The sequence below is a fragment of the Cyprinus carpio genome, chromosome A11 (assembly GCF_018340385.1).
Source record: "Cyprinus carpio isolate SPL01 chromosome A11, ASM1834038v1, whole genome shotgun sequence".
Lineage (NCBI taxonomy): Eukaryota > Metazoa > Chordata > Actinopteri > Cypriniformes > Cyprinidae > Cyprinus > Cyprinus carpio.
In genome coordinates this window covers 15,632,118-15,655,022 of record NC_056582.1, presented here as the reverse complement: position 1 = coordinate 15,655,022, position 22,905 = coordinate 15,632,118, and the positions used below count along the sequence as shown (strand labels likewise).

Genomic DNA, 22,905 nt, shown 5'->3' with positions numbered 1-22,905 from the left:
ATTAAAAAGTTTGGGGCCAGTAACTTTTTTTGATTTATTTTTGTTTATTTTTATTTTAGAATGATTTTGAAATTCTCTATTGCTCACCAAGCCTGCATTTATTTGATGACATTGTTTTTATTTTATTTATTTTTTCAAGTAAAAACGTCATAATATTAATACAATTTAAAATAACCTTTTCTATTTTAATATTTAACATGTAATTTTTTCCTGTGATGCAAAGCTGAATTTTCAGCATCATTACTCCAGTCTTCAGTGTCTTCATATGATTCTTTAGAAATCATTCTATTATGCTGATTTGGTGCTCAAGAAACATTCCTTTTTTGTTTTTAATGTTGAATACAGCTGTGCTGCTTAATATATTTGTGGAAACCATGGTTATTTTTATCTGATTTCTTTAATGAACAAAGTAAAAAAAAAAAAAAAAAATGCATTTATCTTAAGTAGAAGTAGAACTGTTTTGTAATATTATAAATGTATTTGCTGTCACTTTTAATAAATTTAATGTATCCTTGCTGAATAAAAGTATTAATTACTTACAAAAATCTTACTGAACCCAACATTTTGAATGGTAGTGTAGATATCTTCTTACGGATACATAGCAGATAAAATCTTCACAAGAGATAAGTGAAACCGCTTATTTGACTTAGCAGAACTCACAAGATCTCAGAGCAAAAATAGTGTAGTGTGAGCTTGTTTTACAACAATTAGTTCCGATCCTCTAATTTGCATTTGTTCCACTTGCATTCTCTGTTCCAGACAGACTGTCAATCTGTGAGTTGCCTTGTGACACAGAAAGTGTTATCTTTTTGGTGTCTGCTATTCAGTACACCAGCACCAAAAAATATTAACCACACTTTTTACATTTTGTTTACATTATTGCAACAATGTCTCAATAATGCAACAAGCTCTCCATAATGCCCACACATTGGTCCCAATGTTGATAAATGCTTTAAAAACGAATCAAAATGTTATATATAAAAGAATCATAAATTCCACCATAAATTCCATCAGTTAGGATAGTTCCTGACCTAATCACAATAGGATAAGAGATGATCCAAAGAAGAGGGGTCAGCACAGAAGCCATTTAACTGAGAGAAGAAAGGCAAGTGTAGGGGAGATGTGACTGAGAGAAGGGGAACCAGAGTTTGCACGGCAGTGGTCTTTGTTTTGGCCGATGCAAGCTGCATAGGCCATGACGTGGGGAATGTAATGCTGCTCCTGGACTCCATGAAGAAGATGAGCCATGGGACCTTTGGAGAAGATTGCCACGTCTTCACCGCCATGAGTCTCCATGCTCAAGGGAACGGCAGACTGTGCCTGATAGTTGTTTTGCTCTGAGGACAGAAGAAAGAATAATTGTCATGAAATCAAAATGCCATTTTTAATGTGTTAATATTTATATTTTAATTCAAACTAATTATTCAATTAAAATGTAAAAAACACTACTTTAGTTAAATATAAATATAATTTTTAACAAATTAAAATGAAAACAGTATTTAGCTTGAAAGCATTTCTTAATAATAAGGGGAAAAATTAATAATTATAATGCTACATATTATATTGAATTGATTAAATAATACTTTATTTATTAAATAGAAAAGAAAATTGATTGAGTTGATTTTTTTTTTTTTCTTGTCTATTTTTGTTTGCTTTTCAGTACATATAGTGTCATTCCCAGAAAGATGTCAGCAGCAGGGATGACAATGCATTTTACTTCATTAATAGAATACAATCCAAAAACAGTGAAAGCAATTGAAACCTATGCTGTGGAATAGTAATAAGACAAACAGGGAAAGCCAAAGAGGGTGATAGGGAAGAAAAAAACAAAAGCCATAATTCTACGTCCTGTCAAACATATAGAGGAAGAGTAAGAAAGATGGGCGGTGGGATCTGAGAGAGACGCACTTTATCATCATCAACTACCACTGAGTTTGACATTCAGGGCGCCTACATGCTGAAGTTGACACTGCATCAGAGACTCCATTCAACAAGGATGTTGGGTCACAATGATGTAGACCAGGGGTCTTCAACAAGTCTCTCACATTAAAACGCATTACATAAAATTCAAATATACTGTAAACCAACAAACCTTAGCAACCACAAACTTTTGAACAACAGTTTCTTAAAGGTGACATTGGATGCAAAATTCACTTTTACATGGTGTTTGCTAGCGCTGCCCATAATAGTCAATGAGAAGAGGCTTGGTCGACCAAAATTTAATTAGTCGCTTAGTTGCAGAAGAAAAAAATCCACAGGAAGTGGTGAGGTCACGCAGTCCGTGACGGACAGATTGTTAACGGCTGGATTTTGTGGTAGCAACTTTACATGGCTGCTCAATCTAATGCTAACCTAGAAAAATGTGCGGAGTGTGAAAGCGGACCAGTAGCGCCCTCAAGGCATGACAGATGGAGGCGCCGGTGCGATCAATTGCTCTTAAAATAAAATTGCTCTCATTTGGGCATACAGATAAGAGCAATACATCTTTCGAATCAGTAAAGCCTCTACATTCATTTGGGTGCACTCACTATAACAATAAAAACATTGCGCTTTTGTAAAATAATGAAAGCAAACCGGATGCGCTTTCTGCCGTCTCAGCCTCTTGAGCACGAAACTCCTATATACTTGCCTTTCAGACATTAAAAATATATCTATAGAGAGTGAAATGTGTACTTTCAAATGAAACAATTCAAATCTGAAAAAACGAATATTCTCAGATTATGTAATCCATAGGAAACTTGCATGCAGGTGTATCCACTTCTGTGGAGATGATGAGTCAGTGTTGTCGAATTCATCTCTTAAACTGAAAACACAATCAGTAGATCATTAAATCATTAATAGTATCAATAGATTATTAAAATGTTAATGCAGTTTAATCTTGCTGTTTTTCCCTGACACATTCATCACCATTACTTCTGCCGGTGTTCTTATGTGTGCGCTTGGGAGCTTATTAGTAGGGACAAGCTCACTAACAAGCTGCGCAAAACCACGATCACATTTTGCGCAGCTTGTCAGTGAACAATGGCTCTGTATACTAAATGCTGCTCCACGTGAAAGCACGCACGTGTAGAGATTTACCGCTGATTACAGAACCAGCTTTACTGACGAAATGCACATATTATAAATATCGGCACATAAATATTGTGCCGATATTTATCGTGCATCCCTACTTATTAGGCTATGTAGGCAATTAAAGGCTCATTAGCATGATTTAAAAGATTTATTAATAAACGTGTAATTAGTCGACTAATGCTTAAAATGAACAACTATTAGTCAACCATAAAAATTTAGTTGAGGGCAGCCCAAAAAACCTAAACAGTCTCGATTATCAAGCCCTTTTGATTTTCTGGCTCCACCCACGACCACTGATGGACTGTCCTGTATTAGCATAATGTCTGCCCTCAGTGGTATGCTGTGCACCATCTTCTCTGTGCTCAAGCAGCTGTATATATATATATATATATATATATATATATATATATATATATATATATATATATATATGGATGTTGTTGTGTCTCTAATAAGATCACAAGCATGATCTAATCTGTCCTGCACAATCTAATCTAACATCTCATTAAGTCACTGTCATCTATTTTCTACAACACATTCTTCTCCTTCCTCAACTATTGCCCATTTTCTCCTCTGCAAAAGAAACTAAAAAATAAAGCCTCTTAAAAATCCTTCTCACTACTAACACTTTTTGACCTTAAGAGCTCTTTCAAGGGTTAAGATGCTTTGTGAATAACTTTCTTCTTTAATAGGAAAAAAAAAATCTTTAATAGGATCTTCTCTTTATTTTTAAGGGGAAACGCTCACTTTTCTAAGAATTGTCTTATTAGAATTCTGTCGCAACTCTTTGCACTAAGAATTTTCATGAATACGGGCCCTGATATGGAATATTCCATACTTGATTTCTAACCAGGCTCTTTCATTTCCTCAAAATTAATTGTAAGCATTTCAATCAGAGCTGTATATCCACCCTTACTGTATGCTCTTTAGAATATAGACTTTTTACATAATTCGTTTTAGCAACTACACAACATGCCATAGAAAAGCAAAAAAAAAAAAAAAATCCCAACATTCCAAGTATACCAAAAGTAGGGGGACCTAGGCAGAACCAGGAAGCGATCAGTCTTTAATTACTTACCGTAGTGCACAGTTGAGACATTTTCTCTAGTGCCGTTAACCAACTTGAACCCTGGGCCATTTCCATAGAGAATGGATGTGAAGGGCTTCTGGTCAACATCACTCACAATAGGGGCCAAACCTAGGAAAAGACATTTAAAGGTCTGAGTCTGGGCCATAAATCACCGAGAAATCACCCATACTGTGTAATTAAAGTTTTCCCAACATGCCTTGAGCTTTCATTACCTACCAAAGATTGAGTTTCCCCGTGGTGTGTAGCCTCCGAAGCTGAAGACATGAGAGTGATCAGCCGTGACGACAGTTAGTGTGTCATAAATGCTGGTGAGGAGACCGGCTCGGGTAATGGCCCGGTCCATTTCCACGGCCTCATGCAAGGCCTGCTTGGCTTTCCCCTCATGGTGTCCGTGATCAATGCGCCCACCTGCCAGCATACAGCCCAGTCAGGGATCTCATCCAATGCATGAAGCCATACAAGCCATTTCTCTTTAAAACCAGCAGCAACATTTAAACATTTGATCCTACATTAATACACAATGGTGGGGAGTTAATTAAAAGTAAAATTAATTAAAAGTAGCAATCCTGCAAACATTACATTTTTATGTATTGTGACAGTAGCTAAGCTGTTGTAGTGCAGATTTTAAGTTAATTAACTAATTTTAATTTAATTAATAAGTGGTTTAGTGTGATATTTTTGTCATGTAGTACTACAAGCAATCTGAGGCAATTGTCAAATTAATTTTAATGAATGTTTCAAATTAATTTATTCAGCTCATACATAAATACCACAGTTTATAACTATGCTTGTAGTTTAGTTTTATAAATTTGTATTTTTTTTTTGTTGTATTACAGTTTTCTTATTATTTCAATCAGATTTGTAAAAATCTTTTTTGATCATGTATTTTCTATAGTATTTATAATTGTATTACCAGACTTAGAAATCTATTTAATAAAGAGAACAGTGTGTGTGTGTGTGTGTGTGTGTGTGTGTGTGTGTGTGTGTGTGTGTGTGTGTGTGTGTGTATATATATATTATAGGGTTGGGAAGATTCATTTTAAAATGTATTTTGTTACTGATTACAAAATACATGCTTTAAAAAATATTTTGTAACACATTTCGTTAGATTTCTTAATTTTAGTAATATTATCTAAATACGTCTGGAATATTTAAGGTAAGGGGCGTATTAACTTTGATGTCTTGTTTTTATATTAACCACTTCTAAATAAAAATGGGTATTGTGAATGCATTTAAAACAATTATGAATGCATAAATAATGCTTTGAGAATAATGTTTTAAATATAACATTTTGAAAATGATGGGAGGAAAATATTTTTTTTTAAATATTAAACTAAAACTAAATCACTGTCTTAATGAAAGAATCATGGAATCATTCGATTAGTTCAAAAGGACTCATTCTTGAGTGATGAAGGTGGTTTTTTGATTAGTATTGTTTAATTATTCTAGTTGATTATTTTTTTAAAGTGTGTTTTTTTTCGAGAAAAATGTTGCTTGCAGGAGGACTCTGCTCATATTTTTTGCATAATGATGCGTTTAAAAGTTAACGACCAAATGGATGTTTATAAAAGTCCACATTGCTGTTGCAGATTAAATATAACATGGATAAAAATAAATATTTTTTACCAGGTTAAATGTTGATTATTAGTAACTCAAACTCCTGTGAACTTGTAAACCTCTCTACCTAACCATCGATCATGCACATCTGCCACATTTGTAGTTTTTCTAACACATTTTATTCATGTTTGTAGTTCTGGACCGAATCCTTCGCCAAAGCGCAAGCACATTAGAGTGTGCATGGATCCACACTTCAAAAATCGACCTGAAATAGTAGACCATCCGGGGACTTTAGGCATAATCTTTTCAATATACTATGCTTTGGGACACACTTATTCTAATCTCACATACTATATAGGATGGATAGTATGAACATTTAGATGCAGGGTCAGAGAATCAACAGCTACAATCCAATACAATCAAACTTTATTTATAAAGCACAGCATCATAGCGTCTAGTTGGTTTGCCCATGTATAGCCACTAGAGGGCACGCTTTTTAGTTTTGTTTGTTTCTCTGGACTTCAGTTCCCATCACCCTTTTCCTTGACTATCATGCCTCATTACATTCAGCTGTGTCCCATTTACCTTTTTAACTAATCCATATAAGCCTGGTTTTCTTTGTCTGGTTGCTGGTTTATTGTTTACTGTTACGTGTTTTTTGTTGCTTTGTTTTGCCATTATGTGGCTTACGCTATTTGTTTTTTGGACTGCTCTATTTGTTTTTGTACTCATTAAACCAGGGGCTGATTTATGCTTTATATTTACCTGCTTCAAATTGAGTAAAAACAGATTGTTCCACACCAAGATGAGATGAAAAAAAAAGTCTAATTCTAAGCACAGCAGTGTTTCCAGGAAGAAGTCAGCCTAAGTGTTTGAATTAATTGGTCGCACCCAACGCTTTGCATGGCCGACTCTCTTTCACTGATAAGGAAAAGAGACAGTAAAAAGAATGGGATGATGATCAGCTAATACAAAGTCATCTATGGTAATGTCTCTGACTGGCAGACCAAGAGACAGAATCAGATCCAATGTGTGACCATTAGAGTGAGTGGAGCCATTAACCATTTGCTGAGAGCTTAGAGAGTCTATAAGGTTATAAAAACCTTTAGACAAAGAATTTGATGGACAACAGACATGAATATTAAAATCCCCCAGCACTAACACTTTGTCATATTTCAGTAACACGTACCCTAAAAAGACAACCGTGAAATAAAATCCTTATTTGGTCTAGGTGGCCGATAAATAAAAGCACAGAGCACAGGGCTCAGCATCTGTATTTCAAAGGCTTGAAGTTCAAAGCTCAGAAACTGTTCAGCAAGGGTGGGGGAGGGGGGGTCAAGATTCGCGTTGCAACCATGTAGGGATATTAAGGGGAGATGCAGTCTCAGAACGATCTCCTCGTTCTTCTGCAACATACTTCTCATAAGAGATTTGAATGGTTCAAAGTGTATGACGATCGTAGATCAGTCATACAAGCTAATAAAAATCATATATAAAAATACAAAAATTGCGGTAGTTTGAAAGTAACCTCCCCAACACTGAGAAATGCAAAATAATTGTTAGTAGTTTAATCAAATGTTGAACTGACCTCCCATTACACTACTGTGATTGAACAGTGATGTACACTACGCGTTTACCTTCCACCAGCAAGTAGAACCCATGTTCATTTTTTCTGAGGATCTTAATGGCCACATCTACCATCTCAGTGAGGGAAGGGTCAGTTTCTTTGTTTCTCTCGAGCTCATAGGGCAGGTCTCCTGGCTCAAACAGACCTGCAGCGCAAATAAAACAAGAAAACAATGTAAACATAAGCAAAACAACATCATAAATTAGGTCACTTAACCAATGTTTATTAATCTCACCCAAAAGATAATCCACATCATTTGGATTCAGGGAAAGGAGCTCTTTCCTGTTCCAAGCATAGTAACCTTTCTGATTACACAAAGGTTAAGAAAGAAACAAAGAAACAGTTTAGAGGAATGATCGTACACTCTTATCTAGATGCTTTATAGAACGTAGTACACTGCTATGATCCAATATCTGGCAACCAAATCTCTGTAATACAGTCTCACAACAAGTACAAATTGTCTTCATTTGCTATTAAGCTGTGCAGCTGTAAAGCCTGCTTTAGGGGCCTCGAGAGAATCAGATTAGATTCAGAGAAGTCAATAAACAGGGCATCATCAAAAGAGCACAAATATACCGCCAGTGTCAGGCAAACACAGAGAGAAAATGAAAAAGAGATTTGTCAGCAGAGGCATAGCGTGGAAGCTTTTTTTCCCTGAACTGAATTGAACATGACATTGTAAATGAAAAGATGGAATGAAGTTCCCTGTTTTCCCCTTGTTTCATGTTTCACCTTATCCTTCACTCTGTCAGTCCACTCTGCCACAAGGTTCCTGCCATCTTTGCGTGTACCGTTGTGTTTCTTGTCTCCTGGGTATTCCACATCTGGTGTGTTTCTGGGGTACATACTTCTCCGCCCACCCCCCATAATCACCTGCCCATCCAAACCAAGAAGAAAAGTGAACACACACACATTTATTGTACACAGTGCTTTCAAAAAATAAAAAAATAAAATCGAATTCAAACCAAATCCATTTAAGATTTTGAAAATGTAAAACAAATAAACATTACGATGTAAAGTGAAGTCGAAATATTAAAATCTGCACTATTTATAACTCTAACTGCTATGCTGATTAATATAATTTGTAATTAATATTTAAAATATGTTTAAATATTAATTATATTCATACGAATAGTAATATTAATAATAGTAGTTATAATTATTATTAATATTTAAATCTTTATTAAATTATTTATTATTATTGTTATTATATTTAAATAAAATTAAATAAATGTATTTAATATATTAAATACAAATTTTAAATATTAACTAAATATTTTATCAATATTATTATTAACAACAACGTATTTTATAATTTATTTTATAATATTTTATCAATATTATTAATACTACTAATAATAATAATAATAAGATTATTAATAATACTAAGTTGTTATTATTATTAATTAATATTTAAAATTATGCATTTTTTTTTTCATTTAATACATTTGTATAGGTAAAAAGTGAATATACATATTATATGTCGCTATAATAATAATAATTAAATATTTTACTATAAATGCAAAACAGAAGCATTTTAACTAGTGAGTTCAGAATTTTAGTTGTCACTGTATCCTAATATATTAACATATACCTTGGTAGTATAAAACTAGGCAAACAAACACAATATTAACAGAACCATATATTGAATGACCCAGCACAACACAATATAAAACCAATTTTTAAAATTGGATCATAAAAAAACAACAACATTAAAATCATTAAAAAACTCACATTAATGTCAGGGATATTTTCAAAGAGTTGTCTGGCAATGTCTTTGCATCCGCTCTGCAGTGCTTCAGGGGGCATGTCCCCATCTGAATACCAGTCCCGGTCTACACAGTGGGCATATGCTGCACTCGGGGTGGCATGGTTCACTCGTGTTGTTGTGACGATTCCCACTGATTTGCCTGGGGAAAATACAGGTCGTTGTAACTGTAACTGTAGTAACTGTTAATTGTTCCTGTAGGGGCATGTCCATGATTACCACCATATCTATATTCAACTGGATTACGCATTTTTTCCTCATCTATCTAGTAATTCAATGATAAATATTTCATCAACAGACTGACTAAGCATAAACCAACTGAAATTTGCACTGCATCAGCTATGCAATGCTGTACTGGATAAGGAAACAGCTTGATTGTAAGTCTGGCTAAGGTCACACAGTTGTATGGTTCACTATTTTAATGCTTTCTCTGGACACAAGCAAAATTTCTCCCTTTAGTCAGATCATGTCAGGTTTTCAGTTTGACACTGATTGGACCATCCTCCTTTTAAACCTCTCAGCTGGATTTTAAATGTTTATTCTGGTCATGTCGTACAAATTCCACTCGGCTGCTTTCATTCACCTCTACCTTCAGTGGAGGACTTCCGTCTTATAAAATGCTTCATTTGTTTTTATTTTCAACATGAGAATAAAATATGAGCAAGTCATCTGCGTGTTGCACTCATCAGTCAAACTGTCACTCTTCTCATTCATTCCTTTACTTCAGATAAGGACGTGTTTTTTCCACTTTCTTCAATCCTTTACTTGCTCAAGCTTCTTTATGTGCCAGTGTCACCTTAGTTTCTGTCATGCAAAAACAAGCTAATGGATTGCTATCAAAATAATAAGCCTAGAAACAAATATTCCATCTATATATTAATTGCAATAGAAGTCGGGAGCAGAAAGGCATTATAGCTGCTGTGTGGGAGGATTCAACAGGGCATCTTACCTGCGTCTTTGGCCCATTTAAGAATGGATTTGACCTCGTTCCCCTGAGTGGTGTTGCACTGGGATCTTACAGCTGCTGCGCTCACTCCAACTGTGCCCTCGTTGGCTTTGACACCGCACAGGTATGCTGTGGCAGTACCTGCACTGTCTGGTACCTGAGCATTGGTGTTATATGTCTGGGAGGAAATAATGTGCACAATTTGAATAGCTGCAGGGATTGTTTACAAGAGCAAAATTAAAGTGCACTTAGTGCACTTAGTGTAGCTAAATAATTGTTCATTCAGCCATTTTCAGCATTTAGCGTGATTATTAACAATAATTTTTATAATGAGTCCAATAGTCTGAGACCATGTATATATATATATATATATATATATATATATATTATATAGATATATATATATATATATATATATATATATACACACACACACACACTGTATATATTTCATTTAATAAAAAATAGTCAAAACCCTGTAAAACTTGACATGAAATAATATTCCGAAATAAATTGCTGAAATGGGACAGTTTATTAAACATTTTATGGCTCTTATAGTATGATATAGGAGAATATGGAGCTCATACACAAGGAGAGGGAAAAAAAATCTACATTTTATTCCCAAACTAAGAAAAAAAAAAGGAAATTTGGTGCAGTTGCTGACATGTATATGGCCAAAATATACAGTAAGATGAACATCTTAGGTTGCAAGGTGCAAGTTGTTACTCTATATGCCGCATTAATATGTCTTAGTAAGATGAAAGCTCTATTTTTTATCGTGGGGGGAAAACATGTAATGCATTGCAATAAAATGATGATTGAGTGATCTCACATTAAAGATCTCACAGTAAAGATTTCACAGCAAAAAGACACTTGTACCATGACTTGAATGGGTACGTTTTTTAGAATTATACTAAAAGGCCTTTTACTTGCTGATAACACATAAAATATCAATCAGATGACAAAAGGTATGTAGTAGACTGTGTACAACAGTTTTTTTCAGCAATTTCAATCATGTTAGTAATATAGAGGCCTTAGAAATATGTATATCAAATATGATAGAGTAGGCTTTATAGGGTGAAAAGTGAAAAGTTTACATGAAGCCAAAAAGAAAACAGCTGAAAGAATCTAGGAGATAATAATTGACTATCTTTCACAGATGTTTTTTTAATAATAGCTAACATCTGTGAAATATTTACGAGAGAATCATCATCCCAGAACTGTGCCCGCTAGAGAAATTAAACTATGATTTGAATCTGTTCTCTGTGGTCCGGGTGAGCGACTGCATGGCTTATGAACACAAAGGAATGGTATGATGGGATTACAGCACGTGGGATGTACCTTAGAGAGGGCAACGTAGGGAAATTTGTCCATCTCTAGTTGTGTTTCCTCACCGTTCTGTCCACTCATTTGACCCTTTAAAATGCGTGCTGCTGTGACCGTGGGTACACCCATACCTACACACAATAAAGGTTGGATCACTCACACAGTCTATTTTTAACAACACACATATCCTTCAAGCACCTCCTATCACGAACAACAGTCTTCCTGTACCTCAGGACCTCAAAGGTGCTTGAGAAAGCCCTTATATTATTATGTTGATGAACAAGCCTGAATTTTGTCCATAATTGTGAGATGAAAGAACCACTTGTCACTTAATGACCTGCTATACTTAAAAGCATGAGGCAAATTAGAGTACACTTAAAAATCTCAAGCTTGTAGAACTGTACAAAATTGCATGCTTAGAAAAAAAAGCACAATCACATTGAAAAGAGTTCACAAAGTCTCTCTTTAAGCCTTAAGCTTGAAAGAAATCATGAAATATTACACAGTGTTTCAAAATTTAATTATTGTAATGTACGTGAAATGAGGGGCACTTTAGCTGCAACTATGACTTGAAATTGTATCTAAAGTACTTTAAAATATAAAAACGCAATCTTCATTTGAACAATATCGACTTTTACAACACCAAGATTGGTCTTGCCAAATTTTTCCACAGTGAACTAGCAAATGAAGTTATATTTTATCTGTGTTTGCAGTCCAAACTGAATATGATTAGATGAAAAGACTGTGTACCACAAAATTAAAAAGAAAAAAAAAAAAAACTTTACTGAGTTGAGTAGTCTGGTCTTACAAACAAATGAGTCTTTAATCTCGTTATTTATTCAGTTAATCAGATACATTCAGTGTGGTTCGACTCACTAACAAGTGACTCTTTTACACCAGTTCTTTTAAGTATTGTACAAAACAATTCAGAAATTACCATTTGATGGACCATTGAACTCAGTCCTTGAATGAACTCACTGAATCTGTCAGAGTGGTTAATCAACATCAAAATATCATGGCTTTGAGTGATGTTATATTTTATGTGGTAAAATGGGATATATTATATTGCATACAAAACCTATTTAAATTCACAAGTCTTTTTTCTGAATTTGGTTGGCTGACCTCAAAGAAGATCATTGAAAACATTATGATTTTAATAATCTTAATGCATGAATCAACAGGTCAACTGATCCAAATCTATCTTTATTTCAACCATGGCTTTTAGATATGTGATATTTGGCTTCTGGATATTCCTTTATGTGAAATCATCCTTTTTGTGGTTGGTATGTGGTTTATGTCATATCGGACAGTGAGAACGGCAATACATCTTAACTGAGGCTTCATTAGATATCTTTTTTTAGGTTTTTGTAAACTGGTATTTTTATGCCACCATTGCTTTCACAGGGGTGAGGATAAAATAAACCAAATTATTCCTGTAAATTTGGATGACTTTTAACATAGTTCTTTGTTTTCTGCAAAGAATATTCAGACTACCTCTTCCTTCCATCCTTGCTCTTGTTGCCAAGGCTTATTTTGATAACCATTGTTTTTTCGAATTTGGCCAGCTTGCATAGATTGCTCAAGCTAGAGTTCATCCTGACATTGTCTGTGTGATTAATTTGTTTATTGGTCCTTAACTTGGTCTCCATCACTACCCAGGTTAATGCTTAATTTTGAAGCAGGTTCATACACTGTGAAAGGGCTTTTAAAAATATTTAACTCTTTATGTTGTACCTATGTTATAACTGGTATTGCACAAACAGGCTTGGTTGAACAAAAACGTGCATAGATATTATTTGAATTAACATAAATTACAATTAATTTCAACACACATGTCCACCAATTGCAAGACTTACCATCACCAAGAAAAAGGATGATGTTCTTGGCAACATTCTTGTTGAGGTCTTGGAGTGTCAAAGCATTTTTTAGTGTGCGCTGAGCCCATTCCTTCCAGAAATCAGGGTCCTTCTCTGATTCTACAAGCCGTAAAAAACATGTTTACACGTTTGCTTGCAAGTTATAACACAACTAACAAAGATGCGCCTGCAAAACAAGATAATAATCATGGCCTGAGACTGGAAGTCTCCATTTAGAGATTATGAGTTTGCTATCTCTCTCTAAACCAAACTGAGATGAATTTAACAAATCTTTGACTAGAACAACAACTCAATTTCTATTTTATGCATGTCTTCTTCATTCCACATAAGCTTCTTAAAACCTACAATCACGTAAATGAACATATCTGGGATCATCTGACCCGAAGGTCCAATCTTTTAATGGAAGCTAATGTACATTTGAAATGAGTTTTATTCTGTCTATAATTGGGCCAAGATCAAAAGGAAGACTATTAAACTTTAGTGGTCTGAGATGGTGTTACACCATTTATGAAGCACTCATCTGACACCATAGAACTCTCTATAAATGAAAGACACTGCAAGCAAATGACAAGGCAGGGTTGCTTATTCCTGTTACAACAGCTACTTTCCAGCAAAGTTTATTTCCAACCCTGCTGCAGCATTAATGTTTGTCCAGAAGTCTTCCTGAAGATCTGGATTTGCTGGTTCACAAGTATTTAGTTAAGGGCTGGATGTAAACTCAGCAAACTCACCTCTGCTATAAGGTGTACTAAAACAGTCTCTTCTTAATTTTTAAAGAGACAATACACTCATCACTGCAAAGAAAAAGTGTCATTGTCCTATCTAATAAAGTCAAAAACCAATAAACTAAAAGAAAGCTGACAAAAAAACTGTCTTAACTGACCTGGAATTGTAGACTTTGCCATTCCTCCCCAAACCAGGCAACCGAGGATAAAGAGTACAGCGACCTTCATTTTGTCATCTATCAGCTGCTGTTTCAGAATAACTCGTGTTCCAAGGATGTCAGAAGACTCCAAGATCTGCGATGAAAACAATGTTAAAATATTTATTCTATTCCCAATTTATTGTTCAAAGATAACTATAAGTGAGCCATTCGTATGCTGATTTGAACTCTGTGTGACTGTGGCACTTAAATCTATTTGTTTGAACGGTCTAACATAATAATATCAGCTCAACCAATGGTGTGAGTTTGGGGCGGGGCTACATTTCTCCAAGTATATTTCATTTGAAAACAATCATTATTGTTGCTGTTATGTGTGGTGCCACTACAGCTGAGCAGAAATGACACGCTTCATGTTTAAGCACAGAAAACAACTATTTACTATCCCAAGGCTTATTTTTTCCATCATAATCTTATATTCATGAGCAAAAACAACTGCAATATGAGTGACTGTTTCAGCTAGGGATGCATGTCATAAAAACTGATACAAACAATAATTTAGTGGCATATTTGCACATTCATTTATTTAGCCCCCTAAAAGTTCACACCTGAAAACGTGGTATGACTGCATTAGTATTAAACGTTTCTGTCTTCTCTTTAGTCAAGGTCATTTTAATGGGATTGAGTGCCACTGCACATGGCGCTTTAATAGGCATGACAAAGCTGATTAACTAGACACCTCTATTCCAAGGCACAGGATCGCAAGATTTCTATTACGAACACACACTTTACAGCTTACTTCACATCCTTTTAATGGGATCTTTAGTCATTGGCCAGAAAGCATCAATCATTATCAAAAGCCATGTGTTCAGTCAACCTGTACATTACCCTTGCTGGAGCTGTGACCACTTTGTATTTACATTTGTAAAACTGGATAAAAATGGGCATTGTGCTAGTCACGTTATGCATTGAAATATTTATCTCTTATGAAATGCTTGAGTAAATGCACAGCTCTTTCATGTCTGGTACTTCTCACACAGTTTTGAAGTGTGAAAAACATAGCAGGAAATTATTTGCTTCATTTATAGTGCAATGAAATTAATCACTGCAGTTGCATATGTGTGTGTGTGTGTGTGTGTGTGTGTGTGTGTGTGTGTGTGTGTGTGTGTGTGTGTGTGTGTGTGTGTGTGTGTGTGAACATATAAAGTTCACTGTCCTAAAAATCATGGGGAAGCCAACAACCAACCACTAATGCAAGCTATTAAAGGCATTTTTTCCAGTGTCAGATCTGAACCAGTGAACAGCTTTTTGTTTCCTATTAGTTCTGCTACAGACACTTTTACCATGACTTGAGGCTCATTCACAAGCTCTGTCAGAAATGCAGTGGGGCTCCAATAGGCAGAACTCTTGAAGTTAGTCTGCAGGTGAAGAAACAGCAGTGCCAGAACACAAAAGAGAAGCAAACTGGAGAACAAAGTTGTCAACAAAACTGAAACTCCTTCTTGATTCATGGCATCAGAATGTACAGTCGTGGCCAAAAGTTTTGAGAATTACATAAATATTGGAAATTGGAAAAGTTGCTGCTTAAGTTTTTATAATAGCAATTTGCATATACTCCAGAATGTTATGAAGAGTGATCAGATGAATTGCATAGTCCTTCTTTGCCATGAAAATTAACTTAATCCCAAAAAAAACCTTTCCACTGCATTTCATTGCTGTCATTAAAGGACCTGCTGAGATCATTTCAGTAATCATCTTGTTAACTCAGGTGAGAATGTTGACGAGCACAAGGCTGGAGATCATTATGTCAGGCTGATTGGGTTAGAATGGCAGACTTGACATGTTAAAAGGAGGGTGATGCTTGAAATCATTGTTCTTACATTGTTAACCATGGTGACCTGCAAAGAAACGTGTGCAGCCATCACTGCGTTGCATAAAAATGGCTTCACAGGCAAGGATATTGTGGCTACTAAGATTGCACCTAAATCAACAATTTATAGGTTCATCAAGAACTTCAAGGAAAGAGGTTTAATTCTTGTAAAGAAGGCTTCAGGGAGTCCAAGAAAGTCCAGCAAGCGCCAGGATCATCTCCTAAAGAGGATTCAGCTGCGGGATCGGAGTGCCACCAGTGCAGAGCTTGCTCAGGAATGGCAGCAGGCAGGTGTGAGCGCATCTGCACGCACAGTGAGGCGAAGACTTTTGGAAGATGGCCTGGTGTCAAGAAGGGCAGCAAAGAAGCCACTTCTCTCCAAAAAAAACATCAGGGACAGATTGATCTTCTGCAGAAAGTATAGTGAATGGACTGCTGAGGACTGGGGCAAAGTCATATTCTCCGATGAAGCCCCTTTCCGATTGTTTGGGGCATCTGGAAAAAGGCTTGTCCGGTGAAGAAAAGGTGAGCGCTACCATTAGTCCTGTGTCATGCCAACAGTAAAGCATCCTGACACCATCATGTTTGGGGTTGCTTCTCATCCAAGGGAGTGGGCTCACTCACAATTCTGCCCAAAAACACAGCCATGAATGAAGAATGGTACCAAAACACCCTCCAACAGCAACTTCTTCCAACAACCCAACAACAGTTTGGTGAAGAACAATGCATTTTCCAGCACGATGGAGCACCGTGCCATAAGGCAAAAGTGATAACTAAGTGGCTCGGGGACCAGAATGTTGAAATTTTGGGTCCATGGCCTGGAAACTCCCCAGATCTTAATCCCATTGAGAGCTTGTGGTCAATCCTCAAGAGGCGGGTGGACAAACAAAAACCCACTAATTCTGACAAACTCCAAGAAGTTATTATGAAAGAATGGGTTGCTATCAGTCAGGATTTGGCCCAGAAGTTGATTGAGAGCATGCCCAGTCGAATTGCGGAGGTCCTGAAAAAGGAGGGCCAACACTGCAAATACTGACTCTTTGCATATAATTTTATTTTATTTTTGGTTAAAGGCTTTTAAACGTATGAAGTGCTTGTAATTATATTTCAGTACATCACAGAAAAAACTGAAACAAAGATCTAAAAGCAGTTTAGCAGCAAACTTTTTAAAAAATAATATTTATGTAATTCTCAAAACTTTTGGCCACGACTGTAGAGATGTCCTTCTTTTGTGTGAAAGAAGAAACAACAGGTAACCAGCTAACTTCTTTTTTGACACGCTGACTTGAACTACAATTGCGAATGAGTATGTGCTCAGGAGGATGAGGATTAGGGTTATTACTGATGGAGGCAATCTTCCTTCACGTCTTCATTTTATGAAAAAAGACTTTCGTTATTTTGAAAGTTCAAATAAAATATTCAGACCTGTCAGATCAATGCCTTCTGTAGGACGTGCAATTTCATGTCTGCTCTGCAGTGGCAGCCTGTTTTTTGCAACAAATCAGTTATGTTGTTTTGTTCAGTAAACCCCTGAAGGCATAACTCTGTCACTCTATTAAACAGGAATAATAAATCACATCATATGACAGGATTTACATTAAACTCCTACTTATGTCCTAGAGGACATTTGGTCACAGAACATCAAACACTGACATAAGGTACTCTTGTGAACGCATGTTGAAGACTGACATGGAGGAGAAGAAATTGTTGAATAAAGTCTTTTTTTTTTTTTTTGGTTATCTTTGCACACAAAAAGTATTCTCGTAGCATCATAAAATTAAGGTTGAACCACTGATGTCACATGGACTATTTTAACATTGTCCTTACTACCTTTCTGGGCTTTGAACGTGTCAGTTGCGTTGTTGTCTATGCAGGGTCAGAATCAGAAATCTCTCGGATTTCATCAAAAATATCTTAATTTGTGTTTTGACGATGAACGAAGGTCTTACAGGTTTGGAACGATATGAGGGTGAGAAATGAATGACAGAATTTTCATTTTTGGGTAAAATTTGGGTTATTTTGTGATAGAAGTAATATCGAAAGAGAAATGTATACATCTGTGACAGAAAAATGTAAAAAAAAAAAAAAATTCAAGTTTGGGCATCGCCCGGTGGCTGTTTTTGGTATAACAACCTAAATAAAATCTCACAGGAACATTTTTTTTTTTTTATCAACTTCAAATTTGAAACATAACTTATTTAGACATAAGCATTTTTTTTTATTATTTATTTATTTATTTTATTTAGTCAAATATTTATTTTATATAAAATAAAATAAAATAGTACAGTGCATTTTCTTTACAGTAAATATAAACTTCTATAACTTTTTCTAACATTTTTTAAGTGAGTCTTCAATAATCTGCTGATTGTCTTTAAAAAGAGATCAACCTTAGGTCTGTATTCTAAAGCATTCTTGAATTATTAAATTTTAAGTTTGGATAGTGCACTTTTACGTCTATGCAGTGTTAATTTTGTTGACGAATAATTTTAGTCATAATTTTTATCAACAACATTTTTTTCACTGACGACAACGAGACGATAACAAACTAAAATTCTTTTCGAATGACAAAAACTATGACGTAAATCTATTGACATTTTTGTCAACGAATAAAAACGATACGAAAATGTTAGGGAGGGAGGATTTGGGAAGAGATTTATTCAGAACGAATCTGCTGCATAGTTCGGAGGTTAGATGCGTAGCCTACATATGAACCAGCGGGACATAAGCTAACATACACACGTCGCATAAAGCATAAAAAAATGTCAATATGTGGGAGTGAGAGAAGAGCAGACATATGGATAAATTTGACGACCCAAGAGAGTTCAATTCGGTGTGGTTTTCTGAGTGTAGACACTGAAGCATACACAGACAGAAAGCGTGTCTCGCGGTGTGCAAGCATTTTGTGTGTCACCGCAGTTAAATCGTTGTCTATCATGATAAAATCTTAATATCAAACCTATATAATGAGTTTAGAAATTTTAGAGAAATGCTTAATAAATGCACTGTAACTAAACCCATTAGATTTTAGCCGACTAAATTTACTGTAGATTTAGTCGACTAAAATCTTATGATATTTAGTCAACTAAAACTAAAAACAATTCAGATGGCAAAAATATGACTAAACGGCATTTTAGTCAAAAGACTATAACTAAAACTAAATCAAAATTTGCTGTCAAAATTAACACTGCATCTATGTTTGAAAATGGGGTCTGACAGTAAGAAAATGTCTTAACTTGTTCTGGTATAGTCTGCAGTCATGAATATAAGAAAGCAGAAACAGAAAGAGCGAGGCACAAGGCTGGAAGGCACAAGGAGTCTCACAGAATGTCATAGCCTACTGGTCTCAACAGTTTGAGCCCTCATCCAAACATTCTGAAGGAATGCTAATGGAATTTGAATTATAATCTGGAACCAGATTAATCATAATGGGATAAAACAGGAATTCTCAAAGAATCAAATAATGTCCTACTTGATGTACTAAAATTCCTATTTTTCATGGTTTTTAGCCAGCATTATCTAACATGATTCTTAGATGACTTTGGTTTCATCCAATTCAAATTGGTTATAAATTACAATAGAAATTCCATTCGTTTAGATCAGTGAGGAAATACAATGGTTTAGGAAGGTAAAACTGTATAGGAAAGTGAGATTATCCCCTAAAATAAAATGAATACATTAATAATAATAAATAATTTACAATCCAATATACACAGTGAAAGTGAAATATTTAAATATACTTGGTGCACATGAAATATTAAGATTATCACTCAAAGGCATATGCATCTCTCTATATATAACCTCTCACAGTATGTTTCATATTTTTTTCTCTAGACTGGCAAACATGCACTTAGTCTATTACATTATTCATAATTAGATTAAAATGAAATTAATATAGACCTCTCCTATGATTCGCATTTTTCAAAGTCTGGATTCATTTTTGTCATAATCTTTTAGTATTAAATATTTTAAAGTACAGCATAAAAATATCTCACCAAATCAAGAAAAAACTTATCACCAAGTCAAAGTCAACAAGCAGGAAGCTATTTTAGGGTCATGTGACAAGGACACCATAAACCAGAGAGGACCCCTTCAGACCTTCAGGACAGTGTCAAGGTCATTTAAGATTTATTTATTTATTATTATTTAAAATCACATTTTCAACTTGTTTGAACTCAATTTGATGTTGTCATGTCAAATGTAGAAATCCTAAAAACGAATTCATACACGTCATGATATTTGCAACAAAATATTATATATTTATATATAATATAAATTTTATTTTATTTTTTTATTTTTTTATTTATTACCTTTACCTTATTTTAAGTATTTAGTACTTTATTGATGTATCCAGCCAATATGAAAACACAGGTTACATTTCTTCATCTCTGACATATTTGTTTGAATTTTACATTTCTTTGTCAGCATATAGGCTATGGATCAAAATCAACATCTTTACAGTAAAAATTTTCCCTGGATCCCTGCCACTCTGCAATGTCCTACAGTGTCTCACGTGCAGTGATGCAAGAAAAGCTCTTTTCATTTCAATTACATCCTCTCATCTTTCAGATCATACAATAATGTCTGTTTGTAGCTATAATCAGGCAAAACGCGATTGCCGCTCTACAGAACAGGAAAACCATCGACATTCCCCGCATCACCGGAGAGAGTCATTGTGATTCCCGGTTTCCAGCTTAATTGCAGTAAAGTTGGAAGAGCAACTCGCCGTTATGCAGACGGAGATCCCAACGCAACCTGTACAACTTGTTGCATTGTATCGAATTAATAACAGTACAACTCTCCAACTCTTCCCACCGTTGCCATTAGAACTCCAGTCACATGAAGCGCTGAATGAACAGAGTCATTCAGCAGATAAGCAGCGCTAAAAGTGATCCTACTCACCCTCGTGCTCTATGTATCCGTACTCCTCTGCTATTCCAGCAACACAGGACTCAGTTTTCACGTGCTGTACTCCAGTCGAGCTTTTATAACGCTTTACAATGCATCAGTCCAGGAGAGAGACAGACAGAGAGAGAGAGAGAGAGAGAGAGAGAGAGAGAGAGAGAGAGAGAGAGAGAGAGAGAGAGAGAGAGAGCCCGAGCCCGTAAGTAGAATCCACTATTAATAATAGCGCTATCTGAAGCGCGAGCTCCTCCTGTTGATAAGAGCCGTTGGAGTTAAAGAAGAACCTCACATTGGACATTAGATTTGAAATATTTATTTTTACCCATAGTCAAGGTCTTATTTTTCTTTTTAATTCCTGCATTTCTTTACTTGCTACAAACAACTATATTGTCAAAGCAGTATTAACACTCATGTCATAGCCTGTTTGTTTACTGTGAGTCAGTAAAGTTAAAGTTTTATTTGTGGAAACATAGAAACTGCTGAACTTGACAATTAATTTTTTTTACAAACATTTGAAGTCAACATTTTAAAGGGATTCTCCACCATAAAATGAACATTTTTACCCCCAAGTCATTCCAAACCCGTAAAAGCTCAGTTCGTCTTCAGAACACAATTTAAGAAATTTTGGATGAAAACCGGGAGGCCTGTGACTGTCCCATAGACTGCCAAGTAAGTAACAGTGTCAAGGTCCAGAAAAGGTATGAAAGTCGTCGTCAGAATACTCCATCTGCCATCAGACGTGTAATCTCGGTTATATGAAGCGATGGGAACACTTTTTGTAAGCGAAGAAAACAAAAATAATGACTTTATTCCACAATTCCTTTGTCAACGGTCTCCTCTTTGTCTCTCCTTTTCAGTTGTGCCACAAGGATGCAGTAGCCCCTCACTGCAGAACACAAGATCCAGGGGGCGTGGTTGGATCCCCATCTAGGGGGTGGAGATGGGTAGGTTTAGGGGTGGTGGTGGGATGGTTTAGGGATCAGGGGGTGGAGACAGGTAGGTTTAGGTATATGTAAGGTGGGAGGAGTTGGATCTGGATCCAACCACGCCCCCTGGATCTTGTGTTCTGCAGTGAGGATGCACTGTTTCTATGTGTATTTAGCTTTGTTTTGAAATAAAACAGCGCATCCTTGTGGCGCGGCTAACACAGAAGAGCATACACAGCATACAGTGATATGGAGAGACACAGAGGATAATGTTGACAAAGGAATTGTTGAATAAAGTCATTATATTTGTTTTCTTCGCTTACAAAAACTGTTCCCGTCGCTTCATATAACCCAGATTGCACGTCTGATGACAGATGGAGTATCCTGACGACGACTTTCATAGGCCTACCTTTTATGGACCTTGACACTGCTATTTACTTCGCAGTCTATGGGACAGTCACAGGCCTCCCGGTTTTCATCCAAAATATATTAAATTGTGTTCCAAAGACAAACTGAGCTTTTACGGGTTTGGAACGACATGGCGGTAAGTGTTTAATGACAAAATTTTCATTTTGGGGGGGTATCCCTTTAAGACAAGTTATTAGTATGTAGTAATAGCATGATATGAATTAGGCTAATGGGTAGGTTAAATGGTTAAATAAGTTAAATGTTTATGATGACAGGTCAAGTTAAAAATGATCAAATGCACAACACATAGAAAAGCATGCAGCTCTGGTTTTCAGCAATTATTTTTTTCTGAGCTAGTTGGAAAACAAAATAAATAGAATAAAAATCACTAAATTAAGCTAAACTTAAAACTTGAAATAAAATATAAAGCATAAATAGTGCAGCTTTAAACTTTGCAGTTGTCATGATGGTTTATATAGCCTACAGTATATATATATATATATATATCTTTTCTTTTCAAAATTATAGATAATTCCACGTGTTTCTAGGCTATTCACAAGACAATAAAACATGCATCAGTAGTTTCTGGCAGTTAAATGTTATCAGAGCAATTTAGGAAAAAAAAAATAGAAAAGATTTCACAAAATTAAGTTAGC

At 35.5% G+C, this 22,905-nt stretch overlaps 1 protein-coding gene across 1 annotated transcript; it reads right to left on the bottom strand.

The window, feature by feature from the left end:
• Nucleotides 1-462: 462 nt before the first annotated feature.
• Nucleotides 463-21,055, bottom strand: LOC109097497 (alkaline phosphatase-like). Its single transcript, XM_042766495.1, has 12 exons — nucleotides 20,913-21,055; nucleotides 14,147-14,282; nucleotides 13,243-13,362; nucleotides 11,402-11,517; nucleotides 10,064-10,238; nucleotides 9,081-9,256; nucleotides 8,079-8,219; nucleotides 7,582-7,651; nucleotides 7,357-7,491; nucleotides 4,379-4,570; nucleotides 4,151-4,270; nucleotides 463-1,337 (listed from the first exon to the last, which is right to left on the bottom strand). Exons 2-12 carry the CDS (start codon nucleotides 14,214-14,216, stop codon nucleotides 1,072-1,074), a joined length of 1,581 nt encoding a protein of 526 aa, XP_042622429.1. The 5' UTR covers nucleotides 14,217-14,282; nucleotides 20,913-21,055; the 3' UTR covers nucleotides 463-1,071.
• Between the last annotated feature and the right edge of the window lie 1,850 nt (nucleotides 21,056-22,905).